General features: G+C 42.6%; 2 protein-coding genes across 2 annotated transcripts in view; both read right to left on the bottom strand.

The window, feature by feature from the left end:
- Positions 1–5,342, bottom strand: part of ube2h (ubiquitin-conjugating enzyme E2H (UBC8 homolog, yeast)) — a 27,438-nt gene extending 22,096 nt beyond the window's left edge. Inside the window, exon 1 of the mRNA XM_012824455.3 lies at positions 4,932–5,342. Coding sequence (XP_012679909.1) covers positions 4,932–4,984 — 53 coding nt within the window. The 5' untranslated portion in view covers positions 4,985–5,342. The remainder of the gene's footprint in view (positions 1–4,931) is intronic.
- Positions 5,343–8,403: 3,061 nt separating this feature from the next.
- On the bottom strand, positions 8,404–17,157 carry zc3hc1 (zinc finger, C3HC-type containing 1). Its single transcript, XM_012824495.3, has 10 exons — positions 16,841–17,157; positions 16,184–16,286; positions 15,707–15,857; positions 15,529–15,612; positions 15,298–15,425; positions 11,294–11,457; positions 10,810–11,098; positions 10,356–10,544; positions 9,439–9,657; positions 8,404–8,886 (listed from the first exon to the last, which is right to left on the bottom strand). Exons 1-10 carry the CDS (start codon positions 16,972–16,974, stop codon positions 8,821–8,823), a joined length of 1,527 nt encoding a protein of 508 aa, XP_012679949.2. The 5' UTR covers positions 16,975–17,157; the 3' UTR covers positions 8,404–8,820.
- Positions 17,158–17,212: the final 55 nt, after the last annotated feature.

Raw genomic sequence — 17,212 nt, 5'->3', positions numbered from 1 at the left:
CACCGTCACAAGTACACTGCAACTCTGTTGCACTGCCATGCAGGCTGTTATAATACCTAATTAATATTCTCTCCCACATATTCGCTTCACGTGGTGTGAGTTGACAGCTCCAGTGATTAAGAACCTGTACAAACAGGTGTTGGACACAATGTCCCAAGCGGGGAAAAAAAGTGTTTGACCTAGAGTACTCGGCCCAAAACCAAAGCCCTCCCACACTGTCCCACACTGCCACCTCTGTCTGTACTTTTATCTTGAGGGTCAAGAACCCTTGACAATGGGCATGGCCTGCTGCAACAGACCAGACTTGGAAGGACAACTGGAAGGACATACAAGTGCCTAAAACCGGATGTCCTGAGGAGTCAAGGACCTGCCATTAATCATCACTACACCCTTAGGCACACTGCTTAACCCCTACCTCTGTACCAGTAAATCTTCAGCAAGACTGCAACCTAAATAACCTGGCCCACCATCCAATCCCAAATGCAGGCTATGCAGTCGCACCATTGCAGCTTCCATGCGACTAATATGCCCTCAGGCACAGTGCTGACATGATGCTGCCCACCACTAAGGCAAAATTGGATCTTGCATCACAAGGTGGGGGTGGGGGGTTGGGGAGTCTTTGGGACAAAGCCGGCCCTTCTCACAGGCCCCCCTGGAAGGGCGCGGTGATTTAGCAAGAGCCATGGACGGCAGCTTTGCCAGCTAATCACTCATAGACTGTTGGGCAGGAAATGAATAGGGCCGGAGACAGCAGCGGGCCGAGCTGGCAGCCGCTGCTGATTACAGGCAGCAGATCCTGTTTCTAGAGATCACTTCATATTAGGGAGCAGTCTCGGGGCCTGGCTAACTTCGGAAAATAGAGCATGATGAATGCTTTTTTTGCGAGGGGGAATAAAATGGGCTTGTGGCGCGAGTCTTCAGGAGGTCAAGCCTGAGGGAGGGGAAACTGAATGCTGAGGTAAGGTCTGTTGTTTTGCCTGGTAATCCCTGACCATTTCCCACTGCTTAAAGTGTTAAACCCACCTAAATAACTCATAGTCATAAAGGGCCCAAGTGTATTCTAGACCCAGCCTTAGAAAGTGCTAGTGGGAAATATGACAGGGAATGCTCATTTGCAAACAAAAACTGAGCTCCACAAACAGAAAGCACGCACTGTCAAACAGTAAAAACTGTATGGAAAACTTGAGAGCATTCTCCTTTTTTTCAGACAATTGTGTGACATCGACCCAGGCCTCTATGCACAATAGTCTATTATGGCCTTCAATTCCTATGGAAGTCCACTGACATCACGGACAAATGGACAGACGGAGAAACAGACAGAGTAATGCCAGAGAACTATAGATACATATAGATAAACAAATGATGCATTAACAAATGAAAGATAATTTTGCAGATGGAGAGTGGGCCTTTCCTATCTGACACTTCCAGAGCATGTGTTCTTGTGAAGTTACTACATAACACTGGGAATGACTGGAAGCTATGATGTTCACTTCAGGCCAGGCCTATCATAAATATACACCGACTGTCCAAACACACCTACCACAGGGATACACTGCTGACAGCAAACACCAGATGTTTACCAGTTATCATTGGCTTGCTAATGTTTCACACTGATGCTAAAACGAAGAGCTATTTCCTGCTAAAGACTGACAACCACCCCTAACCATTGAATCCGTTATAAACCTTGAAATATATGGCTCTGATCCTGATACCGGCTGAATTTTTACGAAGCACAGCACAACTCTGACGATGACTACTCTATGAAATAGAACATATTCCCCGACAAAGCTATTACAACTTGTAATCCAAGTGTAATTAATTTAAGGAAGTGGGGGGCCTTGAAGTGATGACTTGGTGTAAGCACTCCAGTTAACCTTAATTTCGCATGCTTCCTTTGATGAAAGCCTGATAAGGCCTGGCTCTGCCAGTCACTTGAGACAAGAGGCAAAGAGAAACATAAGAGGAAGGCATAACCCCCGATGGTATTGGGTCAGATCTGGCCCAGTTCTGGTTCTGCCACATCACACAATCCCTAAGCCACAGCACACCACAGATCTCAATGTTTCCTGCCAGGGTCGACCTGCGCCGGCACGCTAACCAGGGACAGTTGTGAGAAGGTCAGGGGTCGCCATATGTCTTTTTTCTCAGGGGTTTTCGATAGAGCTTTAGCATATAATGCTCCACTGAAAAACAACCGAGGTCAGTCTGACATTCATACCTGTTCAAACTCCCAGGCGATCCCAGTCCAAATCTCCAGCTCTCCGGAGAGTTGCAGCCAATTACAAGCGCTGCTCCTCAGTGTCACCTCATCAGCTCAGAGCCCCTCTGAAGCCAGTGTGGCTTTCCACTCCTGGTTACAGGCAGTGAAAAATGTGATATCTGGAGCACTGGGAAACAGTGAGCTTCTCCAAGACAGGAGGGGTGGGGGATGGGGGAGCAGGATGTTAAAAGACATAGGTTACACATGGCAAACTCCTCAAGTTGCAGCAATTGGCTCTTGTGAAATAGCACATATGCCATGCTGGACAGTGCTGTGCTTCAGAAGCAGAGGGCCTCTGAGTTGCAAACCTGCTGCTGGCCATCATGCCACTGGATGCTTGGGCTGAAGGCTGAGGATTTCTGGTTTGTGTGTGGGTCTGTGTGCCGTAGTGTCTGTGCGGTGGGGGAGGGATTGTGGGATTCCAACTGCCTGATCTACCCTTTCCCTGCAGCTCATGGTGATGACAAAGGTTTACTATTGGGCTCAGCACCAATCCACAACCTGCTTGTCTAGCTTTGTGCTAGAACTATTAGCAATTTGGGGCTAAACCAGGGCCATATCCACTAAAAAGGGAACCCCAAATTAACTGCTGCTGGAAGAGGCCAATGGATTTTCTTGTTTGGTATGTTTTTAAGTGAAGTATGTTATGGCTTTCACTCAACTAACGGTGAAGTTAACTTCTGTTAGACAGAGAATCTCTCCAAATCAGTTTTGCAACTGGATGAAGAAATCAAAGTCCTGTAACCTAAGTGAAATACTTCGATCTTTAGATACTGACAGTTTCGAAATATCAAAGAACTACTTCGGATGATGGTGTTATGGAGTTATTTGTTGCGCTGGCCTGACTGGTTTAAAAAAAAGTCGTATCCTTTCTCTAGTGGAATCGACCGACGTACAACCTTTGCTCTCGAACCCTGCGTTTAACCAAAAACTGCCTAGCTCCATCGAACCACTCTCTCGCAGTTTCCGGGTAGTAACAAGCCGTCCAATCATTATGCCTGCTCCAACTGCCAGTGTACAAAAACAAAACAACTTTATTCTTTAGAGCTCGCGAACCATGCGGGTACTGTAACGAGTGACAGTCCCAGTGTGCATGAAAGCTTCCATGAGAGGCTTCTGACAGTACACCAGTTTGTACACATTTTAAAAAGGCAATCAGATTAGTTTCAAATTAACAGAATTGCACGACTTCAAAGTTTACCACAGTGCAGGGTATGTGTCATGTCGCGAAAACAGTTACAAAACTGACTGAAAACTTCAAACTTCGCATCAGGTATGGCGAGTTTTGTTTCAGAGTTAAACAATAACTGCGTAAACCACCGAAGAAAACACCACATATCAGGGACAAAAGTCTAGAATCTTCTAATACAAACAATATCAGGTTGTTACCTAAAACCATGCTGATACGACTCATCATCGCCTGAAATAGTCTCACGATAAATGGAAGAAAATGACAAAAACATCCACACCCATAAACTTCTTCACAGCACAACTTTGGTGGAGCTAGCAAGCTAGCTACTACTTCCCAGTAAGTTTCCAGTCATTGACTTTCAAAGTAAACACACCTTTCACACAACGCAGACTTTAGTTCACATTTCATTTAGTGCATTTTTACAAGAGCAAGTGATTAAACAACTCATGAAGCAATCACACCAGCGAAACGAAAAGCACCTGAGATGTTTACTTTGATAGGCAGCCTAAAAGAAAATAAGTGGAGGACAATTAAGTAGCTTACATGAATCTAATAATATGATTACTGAGAAAGCAAGCTAGATGTGAAGGTAGACTAAAAGAAAACCTGTGTCAAATGACAAAAACAGGCTCCGTCAATGTTAAATTAGCAAGCTAATCAGCCAGCAAAACATGACACTACCGAACTCGGAATATTTTCGAGTTAATAATGTTCAGGTAATAATTAAAGTAAGACAGCAATGCTAACCAACCTGCTACCTACTCAGCTAATTTAAATTCGCTCATAATTTCTTTGGTAACAAGTTCTGCATCGCTTATTTTACTATTGCTTCAGTAAGATATGGTGTTACTGCTAACGTTCCCTGTGTTGGATTAGAAGGTGGGAACTATTGTTGATTGATAGTGCTACGTTAGACAGTATTATAAGCTAGGCATACCTAACTAAATGAAATTACCTTATTTGTAAGGTTCTGATAGACTTCCTAAACTGGCTTGTGCGACAGATCGAATAATAACTAGCCAACTGTCTGAAGACAAACACTGCTTGTCTAGCCCTTTATGGTGTACACAAAGAGCGCACATACCTAACCAGTGATCAGTCTTGACATTCAAAACATGAAATGACAAGGACAACTCAGGTACGATAACTTGCTTGTTAACCAAATAGTAGATCATCGAATGGACCCAGATCTACCTCCTAAACCCAATGCATCGACACAGCAGTTAGCCATCTAGCTAGCGAATAGCTGCTTCATAAAAACAGAAGCTATTTCAGTTTTGATGTCAAAACAGAGCATCAACCCATGACATTGTTATTTACCCACACTACACACATCAATTGCCCATCTTTGACCATTTCTTAATTCATGGAAAATCAACAGTGGATTTCAGCTGTCAATATTAATTATGGTAGCTAGCTAGGTTGCAAGGCTGTAGCATGTCTTTTCTTCTTTCTGTTGTTTATATTCTCAAAGGATACAGTTTCACCACGTCGGTATCCATTCGCCTTTTACCCGGACTTGGAGACGACATTTTTGTATTCCTCTGTAAAATACCAATGCACAGATCTTGTTGCCGACTTCTTGATCGTTTGATTTCTAGAGCAATTGTTTGTTAAACATTTGCATCAGCAAACGGCCGTCAGCGAATGATTTTGACGTCCCCCCACTTTCTGTCCGCAGCAGTCTCTACCAGCTTCAAAGCAGTGTTTCACTAGCGCTCCCTCTCCGTCTCTAGCTCACTGTCCTGTGGCTTCTATCCCTCCGCCGATGTCGTCATTTTCGAGAGACGAAAGGGGTCTCATTTGTCAAAAGACAAACGTCAAAATTAATGGCAAACACACAATTGTAGTCTTCCGTACAATTTGCACAGTGTATTTTCAATCATACCAGGAGCAGAAAAAAAAGGTAGCCTACATATTTCAAAGCAGAAATACTCAAATAAAACTCCGCCTGTGTCTTACACGCATAAATTATCATCTATTGAGAGTTGTGTTTTGGTGGATTTGTTTTTGGCCTAATTTTTTTCCTGATGTTAATAATGATTCTTGCCAACTAAGGTCCTGAGGGCTAGAATAATACATGTAACCATACTCAATTGGGTGTGAAAGACGAGGAAATAACCCCAAGATTACAGCCTTTAAAAAATATGCAAAATTTCAGAGTGTAGTTATAATCTTGTTCTAAATTTTGTGTACCCGTATGATCATGATAATTGGCAAGATTTCATTTTCCAGCTTTTGAGGCGTTAACTTTTTAAAAATTACATTCACATTACTCAGCAGTAATGAAAATGATCAGCAGAGGAACCACATTTTGGAGGGGATAAAAATGAAATGCATCACCCACCACACCTTCAGGTAGCAAAGGTCCAGAACATTTCTAAACCCATCAAACTCTAAGGTGAGTTTTTGCCACACAGGGGATTACTAATGGAAAAGTTTTCTTTTAGTGAGCGAGTGGAAAGGCAGCAGAGCATAAAGACAGAGTGATGAGACGACTCCCAAAGGGATCCTCCTGTCAGCTGAAGTGCCGGGGTGGACAGCCTTAGGGGTATGGTGACATGCAGGATACAGCAGAGGAGCTCTTTAGTCTGCCACAATAGAGGAGAAACCACAACATGTGGGACAGCCTCCCTTAGAGTTATGTCGAGAATCAGGTAAGGACTCACAATTGGAGAGAAAAGATTGTCAAAACATGTGCTTGCACACCTTCAGAATACAGAAAAAAACACACTGATCAAGCATAAATAACAAATTGTCATTTTTACAATTTTGTTATTGAAAATATAATCCGAGTCATTGCAATTCTCAGGGTTGATGAGAATTGAAATTAAGGGAAAATATGTATGCAGAGTAATATCCTTTTTTCCTATTGGTGCAGCACACCATCACGTTTGCTGTCACAAAAGGGACAAAACACAAGGTCCATTAATAATTTATACTAAGACGTCTAACTTGATTTTTGCAGCAAAACAAGACATGACCTAATTGAGTACTAGCAATGAAACAGAAATGTCTAGTGTCCAGAAAATCTTATGGTAAAATAGGAATAGATGCATAGATTTAGCTACCACCTCGTGACACAAAGGTGTCCGAGTTATGACGCTGTTGAAATAGTTAGCAATAACAGAAATCATAAATAATTGCATAGGTGTGTTTTCTTTTTTTACTTTATTAGAGAGAGAAGGAGAATAGTCTTAGAAAAGTGAAACCAAGACAGACACTGAGGACACCTGGGAGCAAAATATGTGCTTGCCATAGGAAAAGGAAGTAACCTGTTCTGTCACATGCTCACACCCTTCTCGTGTTGTTGATGTATGTGTATATATATATATATATATATGAAATATGGAAATTCTCTGCTGAATTTGAAATGCTTTGGCAATACTTTGAGCATTTGCAATGGCAGTAATACGACTGTGAAATAGAAAGTGAGAGACAGACCTCCTTACAAGGTCTCTCCTTTGCTCTCAATGGAGCACGGTACAAGGTTGTTATGAACCATCGGGCAGCAGGCCAATACAACTTCTCATTGTCCTCTTTGGTCGTCACACATGCACACTCAGCACACGCACACACCACCGCAACAAACCTTTCAATCACAAGGTCAAAGTTGTAGCTGATGGAAGAACTGCAGAGAGGAGGAGGACATGCATGAGAGCACCAGACGCTTGTTCATCACTGACACCCTCCAGATTTGTGAGGCTGGCAGGAGGAGGTGTCTGTGTGCTCTTGTAAGAGTGTGAAGCACTGCACTGCACACACACACACACAAAATCCATTCACTTTGGTCCTGGTCAGATTGCAAGTCTGCCCCATGTGCTTCGCTCATCAGAACAAGTAGAATAGGAGGGCAACACAAATCCAGTCCAATCGTAAAAACAGTACCCCCGCACTAGCCATCAAGACATCATAGACTGTCATTTATATGCACTATAAATAATGGCCAAATTGCATATGTTGTAAACCAGTTGAAACTGCGTCTTGACAAGACAATGATGACTAGACAAGGTTCGAGTGAACGGTTAATGGAGAGCCATGAAGTATCGTTGGCATTTCAAAACACAAAATCCTTTCATGAAAGTTAAGAGGCTTCATGGTTTCTTCAGGTTACTGAGACAATGGAACCCTTTTTCACTCAAGCAGGGCCCGGTTGAAAGAGCACATTGACTGAAAAAATAGCCATTTTGGAAACATCCACAAACAAGCTACTGATGCATAAAATCATTAGCGTATTTCACAAGACAACATGCCAAATAGACACATGGACACACACACACACCAGCAAAATGCAGATTTAGAAAAAAGGCAGACTGTCGCATTTATTAAATGCCCCTTGAAAGATCATTAAGACTAAAAGTGCATGCAAGAAAGAGGATCAGAATCAGCTAGAAAAAGAGCAGTCACAGAAAGATAACAAAATAGGCGAGTATTCTCCCTCATACAACATTCTGAGTTGCTATGGCACATCATTGTCTTCCCCCAACATATCTACTTAAAACACACCCCTGACCATTAGCGTTCTAGAAACAGAAAAGGCAGACATTTTCCCAATGTTTCCAAGAAGACAGTTTAGCCTAACCCAACAGTCAAATCCATGAGTCAAGAGCCAAATCCATGCCTCCTCCAGTTACTTTTCACACATCAACAAAAAAAAATAAAATGAGGACACACATTAACAAAATGAAAAAAGTTTCCTCACAGCTTAGGTTGAACACAATTCATTGTTAACATCCCCTCTTGGACTTGAAATACTTTCAGCACTTCCAGGAAACGGGACCTTTTTTGTTCAGTATTATTTCCAGTGTAGCCTATTGACTTTTCACCATCTTATTATTGTAGTTAAAGTTAATGAAGTCACAATCCCTCATTTGTTTGTGTGTTTGTTTATGTGTAGACACAGTACAAGAGAGGGAACACAAAGGTGAAGTCAGAGGGCTCTGGCTCAAATGTATGTATGTATGTATGTATGTATGTATGTACTGTCCATGTGTTAGATATGCTGTGGATCGGAGTGTATCGTCATCACACCTGCGTACACAAACACCCCCACACAGGCTGGATGGCTGCAGACATCTTCCATGGTGTGGTTGCCTTGCTCAGGTCAGATTTCTCAGCCCTCCGACGACGACAACAACAATCAGAGGAACTTCAAGAAGACATCCATGAATATTCGATCGTGGAAAAATACCCCACCCAATTTCCAACCCTCCGCTAAAACATTGCATCTCCCCACCTTGAATCACTGTAAACAAGACTTAGTACACTGGGTGGCCACATGGACGTAAAAACAATGTCAGTCTTCAGGGAACAGCACACCACATTAAACCAATCCAAATCTGTGATCCATCCACATGCAGCCAGGGCTCTATGTGGAATAGGACTGCCATTGCCGGAGTATCGTAAAGACCCGTTTCGACTTGTCTTGAGCACCCTAAGGAATAAGAGGAAGAGCAACCAAGTCAATAAGTAGTAGTCACTAAGTGACCGAGCGAATCATTTCGGGGACATTTTGGGTATTTGGGGATTGACGTGCCCGTGCTACTGAGCTGTTAAGAGCCATGATGCATATACAAGGTGTTGCCGTCCTGTTTAATACCAGCAGAACATAGTGTAATAACGTTACGAGTCCATTACAAGCAATCTTTGGGGCACAACAGCCATCGATCTCCATCACACTGTAAGGTCAGCGTGTTTTAGAACACAAGGTGAAAGAAGACGTTGAAACTAACGTCCTCTAACTAGTACTTAACTCGCACTTACAGTAGTTACATTACTGCACTTTTTATTTCTTATGTAAAGTTGTATTTATTGTTACACTAGGTCTCTAGTGCTCGTAGCTTGATTGTTCCCTCCTTTGTATGTTGCTTTTGATAAAAAGCGTCTGCTAAATGACCAAATGTAATGTAAATGTGACACTACTTTAGAATGGAGAACATCTGGCATCCCCCTTTAATTAAATGGTGTGTTTTTGTGACTGGCTAACCTGTGAGGGGCTGGCTCCCACCGGGGTCAGGCTGTGCTTCATGGACAGGAACAGGGTGAGTGCTGCCCTCCAGCCGGGCTGGGGTCGCTCCGCCTCGCACCCCTCTGGCAGGGAGCCGTTCTTGGGAGGCAGCACATCCTCCTCGTTGGTACTCACCCATGGGCACCAGTCCCTGTGCTGACCCACGGGATCAAACGCATTCCTGTTCATGGGGCCCTCCTGGAGGACAAAAATAACCATTTGACCATCTTGCAGGAATCAAAGCATCATACATAAATAATTTATAAAGTATGTTGCAGGTATAAAATGGATCCTCAGTACAGATCGATTCTTGCCTGTGCTGTGCTAGCAATCATTTTTTGTATAATGTAGACACAATAATGTCAATCTGAAATTCAATAAATGCATTTGCTTTATCAAAAGAAGTGCTGCTGTCTATGGTCTGCAAGATGACATGCTCATTACTGAGAAGGTGCATTACGTAACCTTGGTTACAGGATGTTCACCACTTCATCACTACTGTAACTTTAGAGATGCCATAAAGCAGTTGTAATTCTTATGTGCCCTACATGAGTATATTGTGATTTATTTCATTTGATGAACTGCATTCTCACTACAAAAGGAATCACTAGAGAGTTCACATGGAGGCACCGTCTCACACGCATTCGTCTTGTTTCTACCTGCGTGCAACTGCTGTGGTCCTACACTGTGGTCAGCAAAGTTACATTTATGGCTCCAGAAATATAAAAAGTAAATTAGATGTAAAAACCGTCAAAAGCAGTGAACTTAAGGTTGGATGGAAGCATACTTCTTCTGACTCTGATTGCTTATTGAATTGCAGTAACTAAATAAAATATTGCAGCAATGATGCATGGAAATGTCTAATTTGATCTAATTTGTATATGAAGAGAGTTTACCGGGCTGCTGGCAGAGGAGAGGCGTGGGCGCTTGTTCTTCTGCAGGGGGCTGGAGGGCACCTCACACTGGCCGCGGGTGCGGGGCGCGGCCCTCTTCCCCCGGCCCAAGGTGCTGGGCAGCTCCTCACTGGGACTCGGGGAGTCCCTGCTGCGGGTGCGCGCAGCCAGAGGAGACGGGTTGCCCTCCACCTATGGGGACATCCTCAGAGTTCAATTCATAATAACCTGTTCATGTCTTTAAGGCACCAACCAATTCATGTCTTTTATTTTTACTTCCTGTCTTCAGGGTTGGCTCCTCAGGACATGGACCAAGCCTGGTCTTTGGGTGAATTTGGTGGCTCACACCAACACCATGTTTTGATCTCTTCCCGTGAAACCAACCCCTCAACAGGCTCTACAGCATGCCAGCAATTACACCTGGACTCAAGTGTTTTAGTAAAGAAGTCAGACTCACCGATTCAGAGCGCAAGGAATCCTGGCTGCGGAGTTTCATTCGGGAGAGAGTGGGGGAAGGGGATGGAGAGGAAAGGTTGGGTGTAGGCGTGGAGGTGGAGGTGTGAGTGAGGCCTTCGCCTGCCCCCTCCTGGCCAGGCCTGGGGGTGGTGGGCGGAGAGCTGGCTATGCTGGGAGCGTCCCCCTCGCTCCCACCCGCATTCTCCATCTGGTGGAAGTTCCACATCCCCACCTTGCGCATGCAGTAGGTGCAGGTTAGGATGGGGAGGTTCATGGCCAGCTGTGCTGGACTAGAAATGGGGTCAGAGGTAGGAGAGAAAGACATGTTAAAGAAAAACATGTACTCAGCATTTTCAAAACCAAAAAAACCTAAAAGTTTGAAGCAGGGTGGGTTCATGTAGTGAAGAGCATGCACAAAATCACTTCAAAATTTACAAAAAGCCAAAGCACTTCATGAACCTTGGGAAAACCCTGAGCCCACATACCTGGCTGCCCATCCACAGAGGGCTACAATGCAGGCTGCCACCTGTGCTGCCAGCGCCTCTGGGGTCACCCGCAGAGGTGAGCTGATGGCCAGGGACCCGCCCAGCTTCTTCTGCTCATCCTCTATCAGCTGCAGCAGCGCACTGATGGCATCTTCTGTCAGAGACTAGAGATCCAGGAACAAGGGGGCAAAAGTCAGCAACGATAGCTTTTTACAAAGAGCCTTCCCGCTACAGGAACTCATGGGACTTTAAGGACTTTAAAGTGGGTTGAACGTTTACAGGAATGGCCCGCTGCTCTGCCTTTTTTGTCTATTGCTTTTCCGCTACCAGAACCTACAAGTTGACGTAGCGTAATCATTTTAATACGTTTACCAATAAGCACCAACAATCATTGTAAGCCCCACCCAGCAGTTTCAGAGTCACACAGAAGCACCCACTGTAGAGAGAAGAGAATCCAGTACAGTGGGAATCCAATCAGGAATGAGCACGATATTAAACCACTCATTAAGATAAACACCAGCACCAACGCTAACACTATTGAGCATTTAGTCATATCATAAGAGACACAGAGAGCACAAAGAGACGCCGTCACCTAAGGGGAGTGCGGGCTGAGAAGCACCAAGGACAGGATAAGGGAGCCCGGATGTTCCTAGTTAGGGAGGACTGGATAGAGATATGAGCTGAACAGAGGCACTAAAGAACTTGACCAGAGGGGCTGGATGTAGCTACATTTTGGGGGGGGGGGGGTCAAACCGAGGGCAAAGACCCAGACTTATTACAAGGTTTTAATTACAGAAATAACTAAAGAGCTTCTATGATTTCTACTGGCTGTGAAGAAACAAGATGAATGAAGGAGCAGCAGAGAAGTGCATATTCTGAGAAATTAGAATAGGATGGAACTATACGAATTGGGAGTGGTTTTATCCACCAAATCATTTACAGCTATGAAGTGAGTGCAGAGACAGAAGACACTGTTCTCGTGTGTTACCAAGTCCTCTAAGAGTCAAGTCAAGATAACAACTAAAATAAAGCCCTCTTGTTGTGTCCCACCAGGAGACCGATGGCAATGAACAATCACCCCATGAAAGGAACACATCTGCAGGAAGTTAAATATGACACCCCCCCCCCCCCAAAAAAAAAATATGAGGAATAACAAGGAGAAAGTAAAGGTGGAAAACTCCTGACAGGGATCGCAAAATTTCTAAATCCCTGGAACCCTGGTTCTCTGTAATTATTCTCTGTATTTAAAATAAAATGATTATTAATTATATCATTATTAATAATTAATTATTCATAATTTTCTAATTATTCTCTGTAATTATATCACTGTTAAAAAACTTAAAATGTACTTTCACTGATTTGTTAAGGTGTGGATATTGCACATCAACTTGATATAACATTTTATAAAAGAAATAAATACAAAAATACAAATCACCACATTTTTGAACTTGAAAAAGATACACAGGTTCATAATGTCCATATGTTATGTTATGCCATGTTTGCACAAAAACAAATGGATAAAGGTGTGATTAAACTTTAATTTAATGTTGTGGTGTAAATGCTAGGCTATGTTATGAGATAATCATACTTATGTGCACAAAACAGTATTGATCACAGCAGGGGCGCAGGAGAGATTTTTGAATTGTGGGTGGACCAAACTGTGAGCTAAAGGTCTCAACTTTTAAGCTTACACAACTATGCTTGATGAGGCATTTTGCACAATTTTGGCAAATGGTTTAACACTCTAAAAGTCATGATGGGATACTGACGTTTTATGAAGCCATGGATGAACAACAATAAACACAGGCCTACATAATCAATGCTGGTCAACACACATAATCAAACTAATGTTACTTTGTTGTTTTGTATGACTTCAAGGTCAGGTTGATTTGGCTGTTAATGTCACTCCTCATGTTGTCTTTTTTTACTTTCATTGCTGCCCTCTAGCTGATCCAGGGGCGTTGGATAACCTGTCCATAAAAAATCTTTGGAAAGCGTACTCCTAGATAGACTGTTTCCAGACACTTATTCCTGCAAATTGGAGAAGGAAGGAAGGGTTTGGATTTGGTTTGCAACGCAAACGTATCTTTTTTTCTCTCTAATTTTGCAAACCATGCCCTAGAACTCCAGACATATTAATTAATTTAACTGCAAGCATAACAACACTTTGTTAACAAAGTCCTTGAAGCGATAACATTCACAGCAAACACCTGGCCCAAGACACAGGATCTGAAAATCACCCATGAGCTCTCCAACCCATACCTCACGTGGGCACCTCATGAATACTAAGCAAGTACCACAAGTACCAGCCTACTTAGTAGTAACCAATAGCTGAACAAGCATCATTAAGTGATTGACTACTTATTAACAGCCATGTAATGTCATGTTAAGCTACAAGGCAAGGAAAAGGCGTGGTTAGACTCAGAGCTGGGGCATGTTCAATCTGAAAATGTGTTCATTGTTTTGCTATGGTTTTCAGGTTGAATGTATGAATGTTTCCTCTGAACGGTGTGTAACAGCATGCAACAGGCGTTGAGGTACGTTTTTTCTCATTTGGTGAGTGTGTCAAAAACAGTAGACACTCCATTTTTCTTCCCTAGCCTGGAGTAGGTACTTATTTCATCAAAGAACACAGCCCTAAAAGGCATCATATACGGGCAGTTCCTGCGGTCCAAAAAACCCCCACAAAAGGTGTAGACCGCCCTGAAATGGCCCGCTACTTCCCACAGTGAAGATTTCACACCAGATAAAATGTCGCATACACTTTAAAATCTACTAAAACTGCAAGCAAGACAAAGCATTTACTCCCTGTTTACTCCGTCATTGACACATCATAACACTGTGACACGCAGGGGTTAAACTGGACTGGGGCTGTCTCGGGCTCAGCTCCCGCAAAATCCACTCTTTAATTTCATCAGGAGATGCTCAACCTAACCACATCCATCTTCAACAATGTATAGATTTTTTACACTTCCCATGTTAATTCAAACAATGACTAAAACACATTTTCATTCCTTCCACTAGGTCTAATAACCCTAGATTATTTGCAGCAAGCTTCACAGGGTTTCCCTTCGTACTGCCAATGGATTTCCCAAAAAGCCACCTTACAGATCACCCCTCTCTTTGGTCAGTCAGATGGAAAATGCCAGAGATAGATGGAAGGTAAGGAGAGAAATAGGTACAAAAATGACACGGAGAGCTCATTTGGTTTCATAGCTGGATGCTAATTATTCTGCTTAAACAACATAGGCTACATGACGATTTTACTAAATGCAGTTCAACGCTAACACAAGATGGTAAGCAACAGGTTGCCTCAAATCTTTGCAAGCTAGTTAACCGTTACGCTATTAAGCTAGCGGGCAAGCGCAAGTTCATCATCGCTAGTGTGATTTGAGCAGAATATAGGAGCAACGCAAATTATATAAAGGGTAGGCAATGCAAGCTACTTTGATCATTTCCTAGCTACAACATCATTAATTATTGTCTGTGTATTTTAATATTGTGTAATGTAAATTAACACCCTTTTAATGTATTTATTAGACTGGTTCATTCATATTAATTAATTCTTATGACTATATTCTCCCGATTAGTGGTAGCCTCCATTATTATTTTACACTGATACACAGGAGACAGAAAGTATTTATCGTCATCAGCTGTAGTTTTGCGCACTGCCACATTCAGAGCAGAGGGTCGTCAGCACAGATCAGACCTTGTTTTTGTGTTTTATGTAGTCTGTCAAATTATATCAATCAAAGACCTACTTTTTAAACTCTATAAAATTGTTCTAATAATAATTTAAAAATAAGAATTTTGGTGATTTCTTTATTCAACTGTAGGCCTTTCCATGTAAAAAATATTTTGCCTGTCACTGTTGGTGACGCGCACACACATGTGCACCAATCTCAGCCCTGAAAGCAAAGAGTGGTGACAAATATTAAATCACACTGACAAAATATTTGTGGAACAGTGAGTTCTGTGGATGTGCAAGTCAAACAGGCCCTCACCATGACTTGGAGCTGCTGTGGCTTCATAGCAGGGAGCTGCTGCTCCAAGACGAGAGCACTCTCAAAGCGCTCCAAGAAGGCACTGAGCAGCACCGCTGACTCACTCACCGGAATCATCCAGAACCTGTCTGCAAACACAACACCATGATGGATGAGAATCATTCTTATTCCACAGGGACTTAATATAGCAAGAGAATAAAGCCTAGCAGATAACATAAAGACAGTCCTTACTTGGGCATGGAAAGTCAGGCCACGAACAAAACTTCTCATGCTGAGTCTGCAGCTGTCTAGTAATCTCAGATATGCGCTCTCCATCTGCCAAAAATACATAAATAATTAATGAATGAGCAAAGCTAAGCAGTATTATGCACCTGTAAACAATATCTATACTTTGTAGATGCGTGCATACATTTTTGGTAGTCCAAAGCTGGCTGGATGGAGGCACAGAGGAACGCCTGGCAGGTAGAGCACTTCAGCATGTCACAGTCCACATTAATCCAGCCATACTTGGCGCATCGTAAAGGGGAGAGGGCACGGGGTTTGCCAGCCCATTTCAGACAGTGCTCTTGTTAAGGAATTTATTTTTTTAACCCAACACTTTAATTCATGTCCTTACCAAATTCTTCTCTGTGCACTCTGTTGAAAGTTACTGAGGTTTTAGGGGGAGGGGTGAGAGAGTGACTGTGAGCACATGGGGAGGGGAAAGAAACATGGCTGAATGGCAGTTGTTACATATGGCTCAGACAAAAATATACAGGCTATGCATTGATAGTGCTGCCTATGCTCCATACTACAAAGCCAGGTTGATATTATGCAATGCAATTCAAAACAGTAAGAGTCAAACCATCAAGAGTAGACTTTGAACAAACGCTCACAAAAAGGATATTGAGTATGATCCTACTCTTGAGAAAAATGCATCTTTGTTGTTTGCTTCGCATGGTGATTTAACAACGCCATTTGATGGGATTACATTTGAATCCCCCTGTACACTAAAAAACAAAAATAATTTAAATGAACACCAGTAATATCAGTGAAACGTTTAATGACTGACCAGGTAACAAATATAAAATATTTATCCAGCACTGTCATACCAATTAATGCAAGTTCAAAAGTACAGCTTTACAGATGTTCAGCAAAGGTGCATAATATTAATGGATGCACACACATGCACATCCATGTAAACACGTTTGATTTGTTAATAACAATGCAACTAACCCCGTAACAGCTAGGTAATGTTAAGCGGAGTTGTTAATCAACCATTAAGTCTTGTATCTCTTTAGGCAGACAGAAAACTTAAAAATGCACCTATGCATTTTCATTACATAGTTGTAAGCAATGGATCTTAATACCAAAAGAAGTTCGATTTATTGGCAACATGTAGAAAATATGTAAAAGCACAGATTGTTCTGCAAAGCTCTGCAAGTTTCCTCCACTGCTAAGTTGGTTAGCCATAGCTAGCTAGCTAACCCAGCTAATTAAACTAGCTTGAGGCCGTCTTGCAACTGATTATGTAAGAACGTCGGACAAATTATTATCAACTCACCTGTTTGACCCGCTCTGGTCAGAAGCCACGCCCTCGTTAAGAAGCTCTCTAATTTTCTGAGGAGATGTGAAATTAGACTTCGTTTGTCTATCAGAAGTATCAGCGCGAACAGCACGGCCGCCGAACGTAGCCATGTTCGGTCCGAAACATAAACCCTTCCCTGCAAAATCGTCCACTATCAGCTATTTCTCGTTGGGTTCCGCCTTCCAAGTAATCAGAGACATTTGGTCACATTTTGTTCTCCGAGGAGGATATATACTTTCGCTTGAAGTTGAATGTACTACGGAGATAAATAAAGTGAATCCAAGTGTTAACCACCCATCTACTCGTGTCACGAACAGATGACCATGGTCGAGTAGACAATAACTAATA

Source organism: Clupea harengus, chromosome 16 (assembly GCF_900700415.2).
Source record: "Clupea harengus chromosome 16, Ch_v2.0.2, whole genome shotgun sequence".
In the NCBI taxonomy this organism is placed as follows: Eukaryota; Metazoa; Chordata; class Actinopteri; order Clupeiformes; family Clupeidae; genus Clupea; species Clupea harengus.
Note: the sequence above shows the minus strand (reverse complement) of the source record. Positions and strands in the feature narration are given on the sequence as shown.